This window comes from Anastrepha ludens, chromosome 5, assembly GCF_028408465.1.
Source record: "Anastrepha ludens isolate Willacy chromosome 5, idAnaLude1.1, whole genome shotgun sequence".
Taxonomy (NCBI): domain Eukaryota; kingdom Metazoa; phylum Arthropoda; class Insecta; order Diptera; family Tephritidae; genus Anastrepha; species Anastrepha ludens.
In genome coordinates, this window is record NC_071501.1 from 100,681,829 (window position 1) to 100,702,543 (window position 20,715).

Sequence of the window (20,715 nt, forward strand, 5' to 3'; positions counted from 1 at the left end):
CTTATAACATAACCCTAATTCCGCGAATCCTTATACGGACCCTCCGGAGTACAAAGGGCCCTCTTCCCAGAAGAGGTTACATAAATATCAAATAATAACAAAACCTATTGAATAATTTCTAGGATTTAAAACAAGCTAAACAAATTTTTAAACAATCAAGGAAAATTTTATATAGGAAAAAAAAAAAAATAAATAAAAATTTAAAAATGATTAGACCAAGCATCCTTGGAAACCCATCTTCCCAAACACCCCCTCCATCTGCTTCTAATACGGACAGACCAGCTTCGAGCGGCAATCCTGAGTTAGAGCAATTAATCACTTCCATTGTGACTAGGGTAATCAGGGAAGAAGGACGACTAAACCCAAATTCTGAATTAACAAATGCCACGGACGAGACGATAAGACCAGAACATCGCGGACAACTTTCCGACTTAGATAAAATACCGGACATAGTCCGTAGCCTGCGAGAACTTAATGGGAGTCCCGGAGAATTCAGCTCCTGGAAGAAAAGTGTAGACAGGGTTTTGAAAATCTACGAATCCCTTAGAGGTACCCCAAAATACTACGGAATCCTGTCCGTTGTGCGGAAGAAAATTGTTGGTAATGCCGACATCGCATTGGAGTCGTACAGCACTCCCCTAGACTGGAAGGCAATATCCAGATGCCTTACTCTACACTATGCTGACAAAAGAGATAACACAACTCTTGAATGTCAACTGACGTCCCTAATTCAAGGAAACGGGACTATACAAGAATTCTACCAAAACGTTTACATTCACTTATCCCTCATTCTCAATAAGTTGAGTAGCCTCGAAATGAGCCAAGAATCCTTGACACTGCTGACGCAGACTTACAGGCATAAAGCCTTGATACTTTTATACGAGGACTCAAAGGAGACCTCCCTAGACTCCTGGGAATGAAAGAACCCGAGGATCTTCCTCAGGCACTACACTTGTGTCTTAAATTGGAAAACCAAGTTGCTCGCAGCAGATACGTATTCACCCAACGAAGCGCTATGCGAAGGTTTAATGTAAACCCACCACCACTTCCACCAAGGAGACACCTTGGCAAACCCCAGCCATTCTTCCCACAACTCGCATACATTCCAGGGCCACGTGCACAGCCACAATACCAACAACCTCCTCAATATTACCAACAACCACCCAGAAACTATCAACAGACTCCCCAACAAAACCGAATTTTTCAACAACCTTGGCAAAACAACCGTCAAGCGCAGCCATTCAGACCAGTTGCTCCGAAGCCACAACCCCGTCCAGAGCCAATGGACATCGACCGTTCTATCCATAGTAGGAACGTGAACTACATAAATAAACCTACTTTTAACAGACCAACTGAGAAAAGGCCATCAAACTTTTCTCACCAAGTACCCCTCAAACAACAGAGGAACTTCCATATCAGAGCAGGAGTAGAAGAACCGAAATGCGCCCAAGACGACCAGAAATACAGGACAGAATATACTTCGGACTTTAACGAATACCATATGACGGACACATCATACGACCAACAACGTCAGGAATATTTTGAAGACCGTGAAGACTATATTGACGTAAATTTTTTAGGATGAAGAGTTCTTCGTTACCCTACATCGAATTTAAAACGAAGAACGGCGATTTTTTTTAAATTTTAATAGACACGGGATCAAGTAAAAATTATATCCAACCGCAGCTCGTAGCAAAACCCATCCCCAACGAAAAACCCTTTTTCGCAAATTCGATAGCAGGCCAAATTGAAATAACTCACAATACAATTATTAACATGTTCGGAAACACAAACCTGAAATTTTTTATTTTACCCGGTTTGAAGTCATTTGATGGTATTATCGGCAACGATAGCCTCAAAAAACTTCACGCGACCATTAATGTTCACGATGACATCATTAAATTCGGCAATGGCAAAGAAGTCAAAATTAAGCAAACGCTTTCCCCTACAGTAAACAAAATCGACGTTGGAACCGAACATATGACACCTTCCCAGAAACTTAAAATGCAGCAATTTACACAAAGGTACAAACAGCTATTTACCGACCCAAATGAAAAGTTAACTTACACTACAACAGTAATAGGTGAGATACGAACTTCTTCAGACACCCCTGTATATACAAAATACTATCCGTATCCTGTAGGAATGAGAGAATTTGTCAACAATGAAATTCAAACACTATTAGAAGATGGTATAATAAGGCCATCGCGTTCCCCGTACAATTCTCCTGTATGGGTAGTTCCAAAGAAATTAGACGCATCCGGACAAAAAAAATTTAGACTCGTAATTGACTATAGAAAATTAAACCACGTAACTATTACTGACAGATACCCAATACCAGAAATAAACGAAATTATTGCGCAATTGGGAAATAATAAATATTTCTCCGTATTAGATCTCAAAAGCGGATTCCATCAAATTCCTTTAAAGAAATCCGATATTGAGAAAACAGCCTTTTTTGTCAATAATGGCAAATATGAGTTTACACGACTCCCGTTCGGGCTGAAAAATGCGCCCTCCATTTTCCAGCGAGCCTTAGATGATATTCTAAGGGAACACATTGGGAAAATTTGTTATGCCTATATTGATGACATAATAGTGTTCGGCGAAAATGAAGAAACGCACGTCCAAAATATCGAGAAAGTCTTTCACACTCTCGAAAACGCTAATATGAAAGTGCAGTTGGACAAATGCGAATTTTTTCGAAAAGAAGTCGAATTTCTAGGCTTCGTCATTTCACCAAACGGTATAAAAACAAATCCTTCTAAAGTGGAAGCAATCCGAAATTTCCCATGTCCGAAAAATTTTAAAGATTTAAGATCTTTCCTTGGACTTTCCGGGTACTACCGCCGCTTCATCAAGGATTACGCTAAACTAGCGAAACCCCTGACTTCGCTCTTAAGAGGGGAGGATGGACGCGTGTCCAAAAACGCATCTAAAAAAAAGGAAATTAAATTTGATAGCGCAGCATTAGAAGCCTTCAACAAAATAAAATCTTCTCTTGTTTCTCAAGAAGTGGTATTGGCATATCCAGATTTTAAACAAGACTTTCACCTCACGACTGACGCATTAGGAGCTGTTCTCGAACAGTCAGGAAAACCCATTTCATACATTTCACGATCACTAAATAAAGCCGAAGAGAATTATGCCGCAAACAAAAAAGAAATGCTGGCAATAATATGGGCAATTAATACGTTTAGAAATTACTTATACGGTTCACCAAAAGTGGTAATCTTTACGGATCATCAACCATTGACGTTTGCGTTAAGTAATAAAAACAACAACGCAAAAATGAAAAGGTGGAAATGTATCCTTGAGGAGTATAACTATGAACTAAAGTATAAACCAGGAAAAACCAACGTAGTTGCCGACGCACTCTCCAGGCCTCCAAAAACAGGATGTAATGCCCTCTCAACAGTTACTTGCCATAGTAGCGACAGTTCATCCCATGACCGAATTCCTAGTGTCGAAGTACCCGTTAACGTATTTAAAAATCAAATTATTTTAAATATAGGTCCAACGTCTACATACCAGTTTAAAATAGTTTTCCCGACGTACCACAGGCACATAATAGAAGAAACGAATTATGATACCACAAAACTTATAAACCTCCTGAAAAGATATTTAAATCCTACCGTGATAAACTGCATAAAAACAGATGAATCAATCATGGGCAAAATTCAAAATATTTATCCAATTCACTTTAGAAACTAATATACAAAATCAGATTCACCCAAATCCAAGTACAGGACATCATTAATGATCAAGAGCAACAGGAAATCATAATAAAAACTCATCGAAGAGCACACAGAAATAGCTGTGAAAATAAAATTCAAATTTTAGATAACTACTTTTTCCCGTCTATGTCGAAAAAAATAAAAAATATAATACGAGAATGCTCAATATGCAATGAAAATAAATATGACCGGCATCCCAATAATCCCGAGTTAAAGAAAACCCCGATACCTGAATATCCAGGACATATTCTTCATATCGACATTTACATAACCGAAAGAAATCTAGTTCTTACCGCAATAGATAAATTCTCTAAGTACGTTCAAACTAGAATAATAAATTCAAAAGCAGTTGAAGACATAAAAGAGCCCCTTCGAGAATTACTATTTCTATTTGGTGTCCCAAAAGCAATAGTAATTGACAACGAGCAATCCCTTAATTCCGCATCAATAAGTTTCATGATAGAGGACACTCTCAATATTCAAGTCTATAAAACTCCGCCATATAAAAGTTCTGTCAATGGCCAAATCGAACGTTTCCACTCCACACTTACAGAAATAATTAGATGTCTGAAAGTTGAACGACATTTCTCATCATTCCCCGAACTTTTAGACAGAGCAGTTTACGAATACAATTACACGGTACATTCAACGACAGGAAAAAGACCCATAGAAGTATTTTTCGGACGAAATGTTACCACAGACCCAACACAGTTTGAGCGCGCAAGACAGGAAAACATTGATAAACTTAAAGAAAAACAGACTAAGGACTTAATCCAACACAATAAAAAAAGGAAATCAATAAAAACTTATATGCAAGGAGACATTGTATTTATTAAAATTGACAAAAGATTAGGATCAAAGATATCTCCAAAATACAAAAAGGAAACAGTCAAGGAAGACAGAAGCACAACAATACTGACCGAATCTGGAAGAATAGTACACAAAAGTAACATCAGAAGTTAGTCGTACTTGGTTCACATAAAACAAAAAACAAAAAATTATTTTTAATTATAAAAAAAAATATGAATTTATACCAAAGTTTTAACTCATACTAATTTAAATTCACATCTATCGAATTTAATTAATTTCAATTAAATTAAATTCCATTAACTTTAAAAATAATTAGTATAATAGATAATAGGAAAAAAATCGTTAAAAATGCCATAGGCTTTCGATCTTTAGATAATAAGAAAAAAATCGTTAAAAATGCCATAGGCTTTCGATCTTTAGGTAATAGGAAAAAATCGTTATAAAATGCCATAGGCCAACGATATAAATTTAAAAAGTTAGATCTATCAATTTACTAGGCACCGCGTGGAAGTATCTTGCAGGATCACCAGACCACGACGACCTAGAAATTATTAATAATAACCTTCTGAACTTAAATGAAAATAATAATAAACAAACAGTAATAAATGAACTGTTTAGTAAAAGTTTAAATAATATAACTTCTATAACGAATTTAATTTCAAATGCTATAAAAAAAAGTAATAATATAATAGATGAGGTAGTAATAGATTTACAAAGCAAAATAAGACTAATTAAGGATGAATAAAAAAATATCAAATACGCCATACAATGGGCAAAAGGAAACATTTTAAACACTGTAATATTAAATAAAAATGAAGTTAAAATTGCTTTAGATGAACTTAAAAAAGATGAAATGCCTTTTAACAACGCAGAGGAAGCGTTAGAATTCTCAAAAATAAATGTATTAAGTAAAGATATGATAATTGTTTATATGGTTAAAATCCCACTTACGAAAAGCGAAACCTTTAGAAAAATAATTTTAAGACCTGTTATAAAAACGAAAAATATTGTAATAAACATTCAATTTAATGAAATTTTAAAAATAAGAAATTTAATATATGGCATTCGTAAGCCATGTGGGAAATATAATGAAATTTCGATATGTAATATGAATAATTTAATAGATTTAAGCGAAGATAAATGTATAACTAGATTATTAAGTAGTTTGAACTCCAGCTGTTCAATGATGTCAGGTCACAACTTAACTGCTGTGGAAGAAATCCAAACGGGCATAATACTTTTAAATAACTTTAACGGACCAATACAAATTAATGATGCTACTCAACAAATGAATGGGACGCATGTCATCAAATTCTATAATTCATCAATAAAAATTAACAATCGACTTTACAGAAACTTTGCATCGCAACCATTTGAAGCTATTCCCTCTGTCCTACAGCTAACTCCAGCCGAAAATAAACACATAAATTTATTATCGTTAGAAGTACTGCAAGAACTACAGATTAACAACACTCAGAGGATTGAATTTTTGAAACATGCCACATTGTCCATTGGAACATTTGCAATACCAATACTCATTGCACTAATAGCCATATCAATCATTCTTCTCAGACGTAAATCCATCAAGATTGAATACGTTGAGAAGAAGCAGGAAATTCCATCAGATATTGGTATAACAACCTTACCTTGTAATGGCAATATACCCCCAACTTTTATTAAATTCAATGACCTACCCTACTTTTAATGATCGAGGACGATCATTCTTAAGAGGGGGATAGTTAACACATTCAGCGTTGAAAATGTTTGTATCATATCATATCATGTATCATATTGTGAACATATCACAAAGTTGCGTCTCACGGGTAAACGACACCACACGCGCAGGAATAAAGCGCTGACCGTGCATTTCCTAAACTTAGGAATTTTCCCAGCACATGCAGATGCAACGTGACCTGGCCAAAATCTAGTTGTAATATAGAAGTAAGAATATTTTGTAATTTTAGTTTTTAAGACTCCTGTCCACGCAATAATTTTTAAAAACTCAAATAAATAAATGAAAATTTAACTTGTGTGTTGCTTCAGATGAGTCATATTTTGAAGCAGATAAAATAAATTTGCCTGAAATTTAACTCTGTTTTGTTTTATTTAAACATTCCCGGTACTTTCTGATCATAGGGTACTTGTACATATGAATCTGAGTACACACATGCCTAACCGACAAACTGTTTCAATTAATGAAAAATACTCTCGCTGCTAAATTTAATTTGGATAAAGCGCAATATAAAAGTAGATGGAACAAAGCCAATTTCAGTCATTTACTAATTGAATGTTTTGCAACTGGAAAGCACTGCGCTTGTAGGCTTTTTAATTAATTTCCACTAAAGTAAACGAAAAAGCGAGCGTTCGTGCAAAGTACAGGAAATTAAAGTGCTATCCTTTGTTGCGAAGCGTAATTGACCGCAGGAAATGCATTTTGTGTGCACAAATACATAGCTGTATGCATATACATACAAATGTGGGTATGTACACTGCAGTGAAACAACAAACTAGTCAGGAAAAATATTAGAATTGCATCTAGAATTTCCTGACTGAAATCGAACTAGTCCTAAAACGAACGGATTTGAACCTATAATACCACGAATTGTTCATAACTATTTAATTAACTATAATTTGGGTTTATTGCAAGCCATATTCAGTTATAAATATATAATATTAAGTATACAGTTGAATATATCGCCTTTACGCCAGCAATGGCATATTTAATATTAGTGGGTTAGATAAAAAATATTATTTCTTGCACACTTATTTTTTTCTCTTTATAAAAGCTGGTACAAACTTCACAGCCTTTAAATTGCGCCCGCAACATGCATTTCGCTTGCCGTGAAATGTTGCTAGCAACATTAATTATCAAATGAGAAGAAACGTCAAATTTATGAGCATCGTCTAAAAGCAATTAGCAAATTTTGATAAAAAAAAGACTTTTTTAAACAAATTAACCCATGTATGTTAGGATGTCCCGAAATATTTTTTTTTAGTTTTTCTAAACGCAAGACCTCTTAAAATTTGTGTAATTAATTGTAGATTCCAAAAATAATTTTGAAATAAAAATGAAATTATATCTTCAGGTCTCTACCGATCTTCAAACTTTAGAATATTTTACCTTTTTTTGTAATTTTTCGCATTTTTTAATTTCGCTGAACTGAATTGAATATACAAAAATATTAACTTTTTTATTACATTCAAGTATAATGTAAACATAATATTTTAATTCGCATGCATTGACAAGTTCCCAATCACTAAATCTTTGCTAGGTTTCAACCTGCAAATACCCTCAATTTTCAACATAATTCGAAGTGTTTCTTACCTTAACTAGGGAGTGTTTTCTTCAAAGCCACTCAGTTTCTTGTGTCGTTAAAGTGCAGTTGCGATTGTTTTATTTTTAAAAGTGGATTAAATAATGAGTTTGAGGCGTAGTGAAACTACTTGTGCTATATTGGGACCTTACGAAGAACTTGGCGATCGACAGCTACCAACCATAAAGGACGTCATTAAATATATTTTATTCGTATATTAAAACACGATCTAAAATTGAAGTACAATGGAAAAGATCCATCAAATTCAGATACATTTGCGATTGTTTCTGAAAAAATATGCGATATTTGGACCAAAGCTTCGATTCCAATCGTAACAAAAGAACGAATTATTCAATTACAAAAACAACATTTCGAAAAATATCTCCATTTAAAAAGATACCCCAAAAACAAAAGAAGTGATAGCTATGAAAATAAACTGAAATGTTTCTTAGTGTTATCAGAAAAACTCTTCGACGTTGCTGCTTGTAAATGCACTTCTTTCAAATTTTGTTCATGTTTAAAACCTAAAAAAGTTCCCATCAATGAAAGAAATTTTATGTTGGATCAGAGAAATGACAGGAAAATGGCTATTGGCGGAATTGATAAGAAGGAAACGACTAGATTAATGAAACGACAGCAGAGACAAATAGAAGAATCAACAAGGGCAACAAAAAAGTTCTGTTCTACTCAAGAAACCTATTCGGACTCAGCCTGTTATGAAGATGCGATGAGTGAATCTTGTCTGGAAATAAATCCGATATTAGAGGGATCATCGACCAGCATGCCCTCAGTAGAGGCGCCATCAACTTCAACGGCAAATCGAAACACACTGCCGTTGCCTACCGTGGCTAAGGTCTGTGACAGATACGGCTTATCGTTGCGATCTGCTGCGGCTGTAACTTCGGCGGTTTTGGCAGACGTTGGCTTGGTTTCTACCAAAGAGTTAACTCTGGTTATTGATAAAAACAAGATCCACAGAGCGGTATCTAAAGCCCGGACCGAAGCCTCAAAAGATATTGGAAGCACCGTTATAAAAAGCATTTACTTTGATGGACGTAAGGACAAGACTCTGATAAATGAGAAAATAGGGAATCGCTACCGTCGCAAAGAAGTTTTAGAAGAGCACGTCTCAGTTTTGGCTGAACCTGGATCAATTTATTTAGGTCACACAACGCCGAATCGTGGGACTGGGAAGGAAATTCAGATTTCGATCACAACTTTATTAGAAGGACAACGTTGGAAGTTAGATGACCTGATTTGCGTGGGATGTGACGGAACTGCAACTAATACCGGTTGGAAGGGTGGCGTGATTCAAAATTTAGAGCAATATTTAAAACGGCCACTCCAATGGTGTGTTTGTTTACTTCATGCTAACGAATTACCGCTTCGTCATCTATTTTCTACTTTAGATGGTCCCACTTCTGGGCCTAAAGAATATTCTGGACCTATCGGAAAACAATTAGTTGGCTGTGAAACTAAAACCCCCGTGTCTTTCTGTGCGGTGGCTGGTAATTTGCCTGACTTGCCGAGAAATGTGATCAATGATCTTAGTACAGATCAAAAATACCTTTATCAGATGAGTAATGCTGTATCAACTGGTTTCTGTGCTCCTGAGCTGGCAAACCGTCAACCTGGAAAAATGGCGCACTCGAGATGGCTTACTACTGCTAATCGTATACTCAGACTTTATATAAGTACTCTTCATCCAACAGAAAATTTGAAACTGCTTGTCAATTATGTTGTTAAAGCATACGCCCCGATGTGGTTCCTTATCAAGCAACAAAGTTCTTTTAAGGATGGCGCGAAGCATACTTACCAATTGACTCAGTACTCTCGATTTCTGCCAGAAAATTTGAAATCTGTTGTGGATCCTGTTATCGAAAGAAACGCCTTTTATGCGCACCCAGAAAACCTACTTGTCAGTATGTTATTTGATGAGAGGGATCACATTCGGGAGCTGGCATTACAGAAAATAATAACAGCTAGAGAAAATGAATCTTCAACAAAACTCAGAATATTCAGGCCACCAAAACTTAACTTCTCGGCCCGAGATTACACTGAAATGATTCTATGGGACGAATGCCTAACTACAACACCCCCTGTTCTTCGTCACATTTCAGACGAGGAGCTAAAAAACATGGCAAAAGATAAGATCTTGGAAATCGATGACTTTCCTTGTCATACACAATCAGTGGAAAGGTGTGTAAAACTGGTAACAGAGGCCTCACAACGTGTAACTGCCGCAAGCTCTAGAGATGGTTTCATTAGAACCAGGCTACAATCTCGAGCAGAAATGCCAAATTTTGGACACAAAAATCTTTTTAAATATTAAGATTCTTTTATTAATTGACCGCTTTACTTCGTTTATTTTATTTTATTGTTCTGTAGTTCACTAATTTGCATAATAAACCAGCTTATGAATTTAACTTTTGTTTTATTTTCGGCATATGGTTCATTCTTGTAAAAATGTAAGATTTAATAAACTTTAACGTTCTGTAGAGCCCTCAAGATAATATGTAATTCAAATTTTCTTATGATATTCGTAATCTGTGTAAAATTACGCAAATTTTGACAACTCTTGCGTTTGGATATCTTGAAAAATAAAAAATTTCATACATTGACGGGACACCCTAATGTATGTTGATACAAAAAAAATTTAAAAACGTTTTACTTACGCTCTTTGCGATGACGTATCGCTTAAAAATGCCATATCTTCCGAGTGTTCAAGCTCAGGCACTACTCTCGCAAAGGAGCTATCAGTTTTCGCTCAATTTTAAATGACAGACGCATTTTAAATGAGGGTGAAAAAATGTTGCTAGCATGTTACCCGGTGTTTTCACGGCGAGAACTGAGTACTATTTTGCCGTGAGATACATAAGAAATTTCAGGCATATTTCACGGCAATGAAATATGTGTAAATTTCGACAGCCATCTCAAGTGAAACGTGAACTTAGTAATGGGTTTTCCAATAAGAGGTTTTTTTTTTTTGATATTCAAAGAAAAATGCTCTTTTTTAATATACATGATCGGATGTTTATTTCATTATAAAGAGGAAGGTATGCTGTTAATAGTGGAAAATAACATCAGGCAAATGACCACTACGACCACGCTTACAGGACAATATCCTTTTCATAAAATTTTCCATAACCGAATTGCAAAGTGGCTGCCCTATGTCCTCGATAACCTCACGAATTCCATCTTTGAAGTCTTGAATCGACCCTGAGCTGTTGGCGTAGACCTTCTCTTTCACCTGGCCCCAAAACAAAAGTCACAAGGTGTTAAATCACAAGATCTCGGTGGCCAATTGTGATCACCTCTTCGAGAGATAACACGGTCCGGTAACTTTTCCCGTAAAAGATCAATGGTTTCGTTGCTTCGTGACACGTAGCGCCGTCTTGTTGAAAATAAACGTTGTCCAGATAAATACCATCCAATTCCGGCCATAAAAATCGTTAATCATCTCTCGATAGCGCAATCACATTCAAAATAACACCTGTTATTGGAAAACCCTTTAGTATGGGACTATAGGATAATATAGAAAATAATTAGGAATATAAAAGATACCAGTTGATTGTACGGAAAAAAGACAGTTGCCTGGCTAGTTGGGTCTGCGACTGTCCTGCAGGGAAAAGACAAACCAGTAAGAAGAATTCTAGTTCATATATCTGGTATTTAGAAGAAATAATACTAGTTCATCATTGCCTAGAATAACGTCAGTAGTAAATTGCTCAATTTGTGTGCCAAATAGTTGATTTTTTTTTCCTGAGATAAGAAAAGTAAAGACACGTCTATGGACTCACCAATGCATCACGATGATTAGAGGATTATTCTGACGAATACATTTATTTGAAAGCTCGATAACCACGGTGGCCAGCGTGCGTGACTAGCATTCGGAGGTCCGAGTGCATGAGGCACCAAATAATAAAAAAAAATTTTATGGAGCGATTGCCCCATGGCAGGCAATGACAAACCACCAAAAAATGTATTTCTATCGTGAAAAAACTCCTCTTAAAAAACTATCTGCCGTTCGGAGTCGGCTTAAAACTATGGGTCCCTCCCACAAATAAGAGGAGGAAGCGCCCATATATGTATATCTAAAGTTTTTTATAAAAATTCGAAGCAAATTTATTCGTTACTTATTTGCAGAAAAATACTGGCAGCAAACGTACACATAAAATATGATTCTGAGATTTAAATAATTTTTATTTATGTTCCTGAGGTTAATACCTTAAATTTTATTTCTTGGCAAAAAGCACAGCCACAACTACATAAGCCTTACAGTTGTAATGCCCAAAAATGAGTTGCCCCCACTGCTTCATCTGTACTGCAGCACAACATCGAGGGAGCTGTAGAGTTGAAGAAGGAATTGAGTCGGTAGAATACCTCCTCTGTGAATGTCTTGCACTTCAATAAAGCCGTGCCAAATATCTTGGCGATTATTTCTTTTAAGACCTGGGAAATTTGCAATATGTCTTACTGGAGGGGCTAATTACCTTCTTAGAAAGATCTAAGGGGTTTAAGCATCTTAGTTAGGGGATGGAAATCAAATGCATGTATCACAATAGGTCTTCGGACCACCGAGTGTCGTGTTTTAGATAAGTAACCTTGGTAACCTGACCTAACCTAGTATTTGGTTGAACAAGTGGCGTATAAAATCCAATCAGAGCAAATCAGTACAGATTACTTTCACATTCCGCAAAGACTCATGCCCTCCAGTAACTTTAAATTAGTACCAAAAACCTTAAGCTGATCAGGCAAAATAGCGGAATATTCAACTCGATAGAAAGATAATATGGATCCACATATGTATATTCCTGAAGCGTAAGTAACTGAGATTAAAACTTCGCTCACTTTCCTGTCTACTCAATCAAACATCTGCATTATCACTAGATATCAAAATGTTGAATTACAAATCTGTACTTAAGCCAATACGGGCATGTGGGGTGCAAGAATGGAGCTCAGCCCCAAAATGAAACATAGAAATCATTCAAAGATTTCAATACAAAGAATGGTACAACGCATATTTACAAATGCACCATGCGACGAAATAACACCGAGATTTGAGAGTGCCAAATTTGTTCGATGAAATTAGCAAATATTAGTCATAAATATAATAAGCGGCTTGCTATACATACAAATTCTCAAGTTTCTAATTTTGTAAATAACACCAACTTAATGCGTAGACTAGGAAAATGTATACCCTCTGATTTACCACAAAGATTTAAAATCTGAATTATACGTAACGAGCTTCACTGGGAGCTCTTGCGCACACTGCGTTAAATTTTTATAATAAATATAAATAAAACTGAATGTTAGGTAAAGAAAGACTGTATTTAATAAATGGTTTTAGAAAAAATAAGATTGTTTTCTAAGAATTTGTTTAAATTTTCTTTTTTTATTTATTATTATTTTTATTTATTTATAGTCTAAGTTCGAACCAATTTTTAATGTTAAACCAATTACTGTACCTAATACAAGTTTCAGAAAAAGTCTTAAGAAAATAATATCCTTTAAGAAACTAATATTTTGTATCCTTTTTTAATATGAAATAGAATGTTTTAAAACGTCTGGTCTAAAACTGGATACTTTAGAAACATAGTTTACTAGAATTCTGTTGGCTAGTATGAACTGGCATTTTGCGCCGCATGGCCGGACAATTGACACTTCGTAGGGATGAACCGTGTTAAAAATATCAGAAAATGTAGAAGATAGAAAATGAAAAGAAATATGGAACAAAAACTGGTGGAGCTGAAAATGTCCTGTAAATATCCTAGTTCAGAACTACTATTTTTCCCTGCAGGGTCATCCTAATAATGAGATAGTTTAGAACCAGTACATTTGACTACCGGGTAGCTCTTACCTAATGTGCAATAAATGTGTTAAAGTGTTTGTTGTGCATATATACATACATATGTATAACAAATATTTAACACTCTCAAATCGAGATTTTCCACCTCTGGTTACGAAATATATGCACATCCATACCTACATTCATGCACACATGCAAGCATACTTACATGGATGACATGGAAAACATATGGATTCATATCTCTAATTTCAACCTGATTTGAAGGCTCGAATAAGCTCAGTAATTAGCACAATTAGAATTATGTACATGCAATTATTTATTTACCCAGCAAACACACACAACGAGTCATTAAAGAGTCCTATTTCGGAGGCTGTACGCTCACAATGGGGTAATTTAACAATTCATTGCATAGAAAAGCTTTTCATACGTTTAGCAACCATGTCTTTCTTTAATTTCCACTTTAATTAATTAATTTTTTCTTAAGACGCCTCTTTGAGGTTGTGTCACTTGGTATCTGGCAGTCGTTTGTGCAAATTTATTATGCACAGAAAACGAAAGGGAAATTGAAGAGGGAGAAAACTGTTCATTACTTGTAAATATTATATAAGTTTAGTAAAGCATTGTAAGATTTCATTAAAATGGGCATACTTTTTAGAAAGTGCCCCCATCTACATGACAATAGCAGTACAATTAACAAATTATTTTTGAATTTATTTATTTTTTTCCATTTATAGAATACAAAATAAATTTCAATACCAAATATCTACAAAGGGTTAAGGAATTTCAGATGTGTAGAGTTTATCTGAATAAATCTAGTAACCACGTAAATAACGGTTCTTTATAGGGGTCGTTACGTTTTTAAATACAACATTGAAATAGCAGCGCCGCCAGTTTTTTAAAGACCTTACACAAAAATACAAAATAGTATTTCATGTTCAGCAAAATTATATCAAATGCAATAGAATTTGTGGAAAAGCCGAAAAAAGAAGAGGAAAATGAAAAACTTCCCTGCAAGATGAGCGCGGAATAGTAAGGTGCTCCAAAGTGACTCCCATGAAGTCAGCCATACAAATTAAAAAAGAGATGAATTTAAATTTTTCTGACACGACTGTACGTAGAAGACTACGGGAAGCTGGATAAGCAACTCGCAGCCCATAAAAAAAGCCACGCCTGATACCAAAACATAAGGCAAACGGTTTGGAATTTGCAAGAAAACATGCTAGCTGGACAGCTGGCTTGAAGCGTAATATTTTATGAACAGACGAGTCTAAAATAGTTTTGTATGGTGACACGAGTTCACGACAATCACATTAGAGATCCACCTTGCCAAAATACACGCGAAAAACCATTAAAAATAGGGGTCAAAAATAATGGAATGAGAATGTTTCATGTTATGGCGCAGGCCCCATACACAAAATTGATGGCATAATGGACACCAATATTTGGAAATAATGCAGAATGTTATGTTGCCATATTACGGAGAGAAAACTCCAATAAAATGGGTATCCAGCAGGGAAATGATCATGAGTACACTAGTCGGAAGGCCAAGTATTGGTTTCTCGCCCAAAGAAAATTGAATCAGGAACTTTCCATTTTGCCGGGAATATATCGGTGATTTATATCTAAGCCATGTCTATCCTGAGCTAATTCCCACTACTGTCAACTGGTGGCAGTCTCAATTTGGTCGTAAAAGATGCCGGAGCGTGAGCGGCTCATCTGTCCAAGAAACTAGCGACACATTCGAGATTTATTGCATTTCAAAAGGCGGCAGAGTTTGACTCTATCAAACATTTTTGTCTGGAAGCCATTTTGAATCGGAAAGAAGTTGGAAAGAAAATAAGAAATGTGAAAATACATGTCTTCCATATTACACACCATCGTGAACCGTCGATGAAAAATAAAAAAATAAGTGGAAAGAAGGCCAACGAAAAAACTTTTGAACTCATTTTCGAATTGATCGAAGAAAAATTTATTGAGAATTATTGTATCAATTGCTAGCAAATGAGCCGGCTTCCAAATTCGCCGACAGCCGGTTAACAGTCTAATCTTGGCCAAACCTCTAAAAATCCTGGTCATTACAAGACTGCAACGTCACGTGAAATGGTTCAAAAAGTAAAGAAGTGACTTGAGCGAAATCCTTGATGAAGTGCCAATCAAATGGCGAAGGAACTGAAAATATCTAAGCCATAGCATCCGCCGCATACTGAAAAATTATCTCAAAGTCAAGCCTTACAAAATCCAAAAGGCGCTTGTTCTCACACAAAAGCAGCCACAAGTCAGACTTAATAGAGCGAAGGAGTTGCTTCGCTTGGTCGAAAGCGGTGTTTTCTGACGAGCCAATTTTTCTAATTGAGGAACTCGTAAATTCCCAAAACGATAGGGTTTATTTGACCACCGTTCATACGATAACTTGAGTCATCGATTGGACACCAGGAGACAGCACCCGCCACAGGTAATGGTTTGAGCCGCTGTAACCGCAGATGGGCGCTCGCCAATCGTTTTCATCGAACCTGGCGTCAAGATAAATGCTAAATATTATCGGGAAAGTACTCTGGAAGTTGCTTTGAAACCATGGGCAGACAAAGATTTCTGTAGCAGATCATGGACGTTTCAACAGGACTCGGCACCATCTCACAAAGCTGGAGTGAACCAAGAATGGCTAAAAAACAACTTTCCGAACTTTATAACGTCCACACAATGGCTCACAAATTGGCCAGACGCGAATCCGATGGATTATTCTCTTTGAGCCATTTTGGAGAGCCAAGTCCAAACTAAAAAATTCACCAGTCTCAAGGCGCTGAAAAAAGACATTGCCTGCGAGTGGGTTAAAATACCTGCAAGTCACATTCGTGCAGCTTACGATTCGTTTCTGGACCGTCTCAAGGCCATAGTCAAGGCAAACGGTGGTCATATCGAGCAAAAGTTAATTGATTCTTAAGTTTGTATTATTTTCGCACATTTTTTACTTTGAATTGAATAAAAGTAATTTTCCAGATTAAATTTATGGCCTTTTTAATTGGTTACACTTCGAGTGCCGGACCCTGTAGCTTGAACTCAAATTTACATACTCACCTATTGTAAAGAAGAGTATAGTCGAATGTGCTGCAATTGGCACATAATTCAAACGCGCTATATCGATTTGCTTCTCTGTGGCCTCGGTTACAATTTGCTTCTCACTGATGTCATTGGCCAATGCTTTCGACGAACTCAAAATCTGCACTGCCGTTTCATCCTCTAGAATATTATCGGCCGACGAAAGCACTTCCAGGATCTTATCTTCGGTTTCCTTCAGCATGCGTTTATTCTCAGCGCCCTGCACGATGAGTGTATTCTTCTCCGCCTCCAAGTCGGGACGTTCACGGGCAACTGTTATACCCAACAGCTGATCTTGCAAGCCTTGCGTGGTGATCATAAAATTGAGGACGGTCACTTTCACTGCCACCTCGGGCAGATAATGGGGATTGCGCAGCTTTGTTGATATGTAAAATCTTAGAAAATTCAAGAGAGTAAAAGTGAAGTAGCAATAGTTGTAATTCTCATGCAGGTAGTTTGAAGATATTTCTTATTTACTTGAACGCATGATTGTATTCAATCACCGAATCGCCTAATTTTATGCACAATGTGCCGCCTTGCTTGAATAGTTGTTTGAGCAAAATTGCTTCTAGCAATGGATCCAATTCTTCGCCCACATTCTCCAACAGTACTGGCAATCCGAATTGTATAGCATTTTCGAGGACACGCGTGTAATCAGGCTGATTGAGTCGTATAACGCAGAGACGATTGTTTTTCTCCAAATTTTTTATCCATTTATTGGCTTGACCCTGCGGATCGATCATTAATGGCCAGCGACCTGAGTTTCTGTAGAGACAGACGGAAATTTGTAAATATAAATGTAAATACAAGTGGAGCTGCAAAACTCATCCTGAGGTTAGATAGGGATGAAGCGGAAAAGTGTATTTGGTTGTGATGACGTTACAACAATAAAAACACCGCACTAATTTCTAAGTCCGTCATACCACTAATAAAGTGGCTGTGAGCCGAGTGAGCGCACATTCCTCACAGTAATGCCACTTACTGCTGTTTAGAAGAGTCACAACCAAGCATAGAATGGAATCATTTTACAAAACACAACTAGTAAAAAAGGAAGGGACTCTTCCTTCCTTCCAACTTCGAAATCCCAAGAAAATTCACAACGCTATTCACTACTCAAAATGGAAGTAATCCAAAAATGCTAGCAGAAGAAGTAGTTATATCACCACAGAACTAGTGCCCGACGGTGGGCAAAGCAAGAGAAATATGTACTTATGACAGTCTCAAGCAAAAAACCTAACAATACTTTCGAGAATTGAAAACAAAACGTTGATGTAAGTAAAGAGTTGATTTTTGAATAGTATTGGAATAGTTACGAATATTTGCTGCTAATAATATTATATATACTTTGGCCATATACACCTATTTAAATCGAAGATACTACCTAAGACTTGCATTTTGGAGGCCCATTGCTACATCTGGCTCAGAAGTCTGGTCCATGGCAGCACCCGAAGAAGAATCTCTCAGATTATTTGAGAGATACTCAAGAAGATGGCCTCAGACTAAACGAAAGGGCTTCAACAAAACATTTAAATCTTATTCTGTTAACCGCTGTTTCTCTTTACGACTCCCCGCGTTTTGTTAACTGTTTCTAGCTCACGAAGGTTAGAACGCCTCCAAGTATTTCGTGGACGACTGGGTTGTCTGTGTCCTTATGAGTTCCATTCCAATGCTTTTCTGCTAATGCTTTCCCTGTCCTTTCTGCGAGTGTGCCCGACCCATCGCCATTTACGACCACTTATCACCTTTTAATTGGATCTTGCTCGGTGATCTGTCACAAGTACGTATTTCGGATAGTTTTCGGCTAAAAAACTTTACATATTATCCGAAGGCATTTATTTGTGAAGCTTTGTAGTTTCTGCGAAATGCCATGTAATACTGTGGATTTTACGCATGAGTTGAATACTCTTGTTTTAATTTTCTGCGAGATTTGTCTATTTTTCCAAATTGTCTGTAACCAAAGGCTGGCCTAGCTTTACGCAGACGGTTGTCTGCGTCTGCTTCAGCTCTACTATTAGTTGAAATTATGCTACCGAGATAACAGGAACTTTCAACATACTGCACCGCTTCTCCCTCGATTACAATATTATTGGGATTTGTATTGGTGATTCGCATTGCTACCGGTTTCTTGCTGTTTATTTCGTGACCAGCGTTTCGTGCAGTGGTGACTAGAAAATCTATTTTGGATTGCATGTCGGTATGCCGGAAAAGAAGTGGCGAAAGTGAGCAACCCTGTTTCACGCCGGAAGTTGCTCTAAATGGAGTGCTTGTGGCGCCATTGTGGAGAACTGTTAACTCTATAGTACAGTAGAGAGCCTTTATAATATGCACAATTTTTGTAGGAACTCCTTTTTTCCTAGGGAAGACCATATTGCAGTGCGCTTGATGGTATCAAAAGGCTTCTGGAAATCAATGAACACCATCTAAAGTGGGGTGTTCCATTCTAAAGATTGTTCAATAATTATCCTCAGAGTATTCGCTTTATCTACGCAACTCCGGTGGGGAAGAAAGCCTGCTTTTTCATCGCGTAATGACATTTCGACTGGTTGAAGTCTGTCCAAAATAATAGTTGCGACTATTTATAAATAGTGTTGAGCAACGTGATGCCTCCCCGATCACAATGCCTTTCGCCCAAGTCGTCGAAAAGCTTTCGCTCTCCCAGGCTGCAGCGATGTGCGGATGTAGAATCGACGAATTAACGTCTGTATCGATGCGGAAAAGTTCAGCCGGGATCCCGTCATCACCTGCCACTTTGCTTCGTTTGAGTTTATTAATTGCAGCTTTAAGCTCCAAGTAACCAACCTATCTAGCACGAGACAGGGGGGCCTGGAGGAATATCGTAGAGAAAGCTACAGCCCACCGCAGATTACAACGCTAAATGATGATGATGAGTGAAATAGATTTGGAAGTGTAAAATTTATTAGCGAAATCGCCATCGTGATTTAATACCTGTACAAGGACTTTAAAGATCGGCAGCGCTTTGTTTTGACAGCTGTCACAGTTCAATGATATCTCTAAAGTTTGATTTTGAGTGAAAGTCGTATGCAAATATGTAAATACAATTCATTACGAATATGGAGGTTCTGAAAAGATTATCTTTCTGTCGAAGCTTGGCATTAAGTGGAAAAAACTTTATTTTATATTCCGCTTGTGTTACTTTTTTTTGAATGGTACAATTTTGTTCGAAAATTAACCTGAAAATTCGCTTAACCTCCAACGGATTACGATTTGCGGACATATAAGCAATATTTCTCTAGTCTATTACGTTACGGATTTCGACGATTTGTAAAGAATCATAGAATACAAGCCTGCGCAGATTGAAGTGAAAAAATTAGGGAAAAACTTTGCCATGACGTTCTTATAACTCCACGCACCCTCTTATAAGAACATCAAAACACGTTGAGGAATGCTTCTCTGTCCTCAATACCATGGGAGCAAGCAACACTGTTTTGTGTGGTTGGGTACCAAGACATGAAGACTGAACTAACAAGCGACCTAACCAGCGAAATTAGACGCTACTTCAAAGCCTTCAGTTTCAGGAAAGAATATTGTCGAAAAAATACAAACAGCGCTCGACCAAAAACAAATTTGTTCAGCACTTTTCCTGGATATATAACAAGATTCCCCAAACTGGGTTCCCCACAAGGTAGCATATTAGGTCCAATCCTATACCTAATTTTTACACACTATCGGCCAACCACAAGTGGTGTTCTAACCGGTACTATTGCCGATGACACTGCCATTATGACGACTGGAGCAGATCCCACAGAAGCCTCTTCTAAGCTTCAAATCGGCATAAATAAAATCTTCAAATGATTCTGGAGCTAACGCTTGTAAGTGAACGAAAATAAAACTTCACATCTAACCTTTGTCACGACGAGAACCACAAATCAACTTAAGCCTTAGCTCAATCCCCCAATGTAATACTGCCACATACCTAGGCATTCATAAACAA

The 20,715-nt window shown here is 36.8% G+C and overlaps 1 protein-coding gene across 2 annotated transcripts in view; it reads right to left on the minus strand.

The window, feature by feature from the left end:
• LOC128863007 (dynein axonemal heavy chain 7) overlaps positions 1-20,715 on the minus strand; it is a 102,019-nt gene that overhangs the window by 42,472 nt on the left and 38,832 nt on the right. For both annotated transcript variants that reach the window (XM_054101887.1, XM_054101886.1), the window contains exons 25-26: positions 17,241-17,528; positions 16,743-17,158 (exon numbers count right to left, since the gene is read on the minus strand). In XM_054101887.1, coding sequence (XP_053957862.1) covers positions 16,743-17,158; positions 17,241-17,528 — 704 coding nt within the window. The remainder of the gene's footprint in view (positions 1-16,742; positions 17,159-17,240; positions 17,529-20,715) is intronic.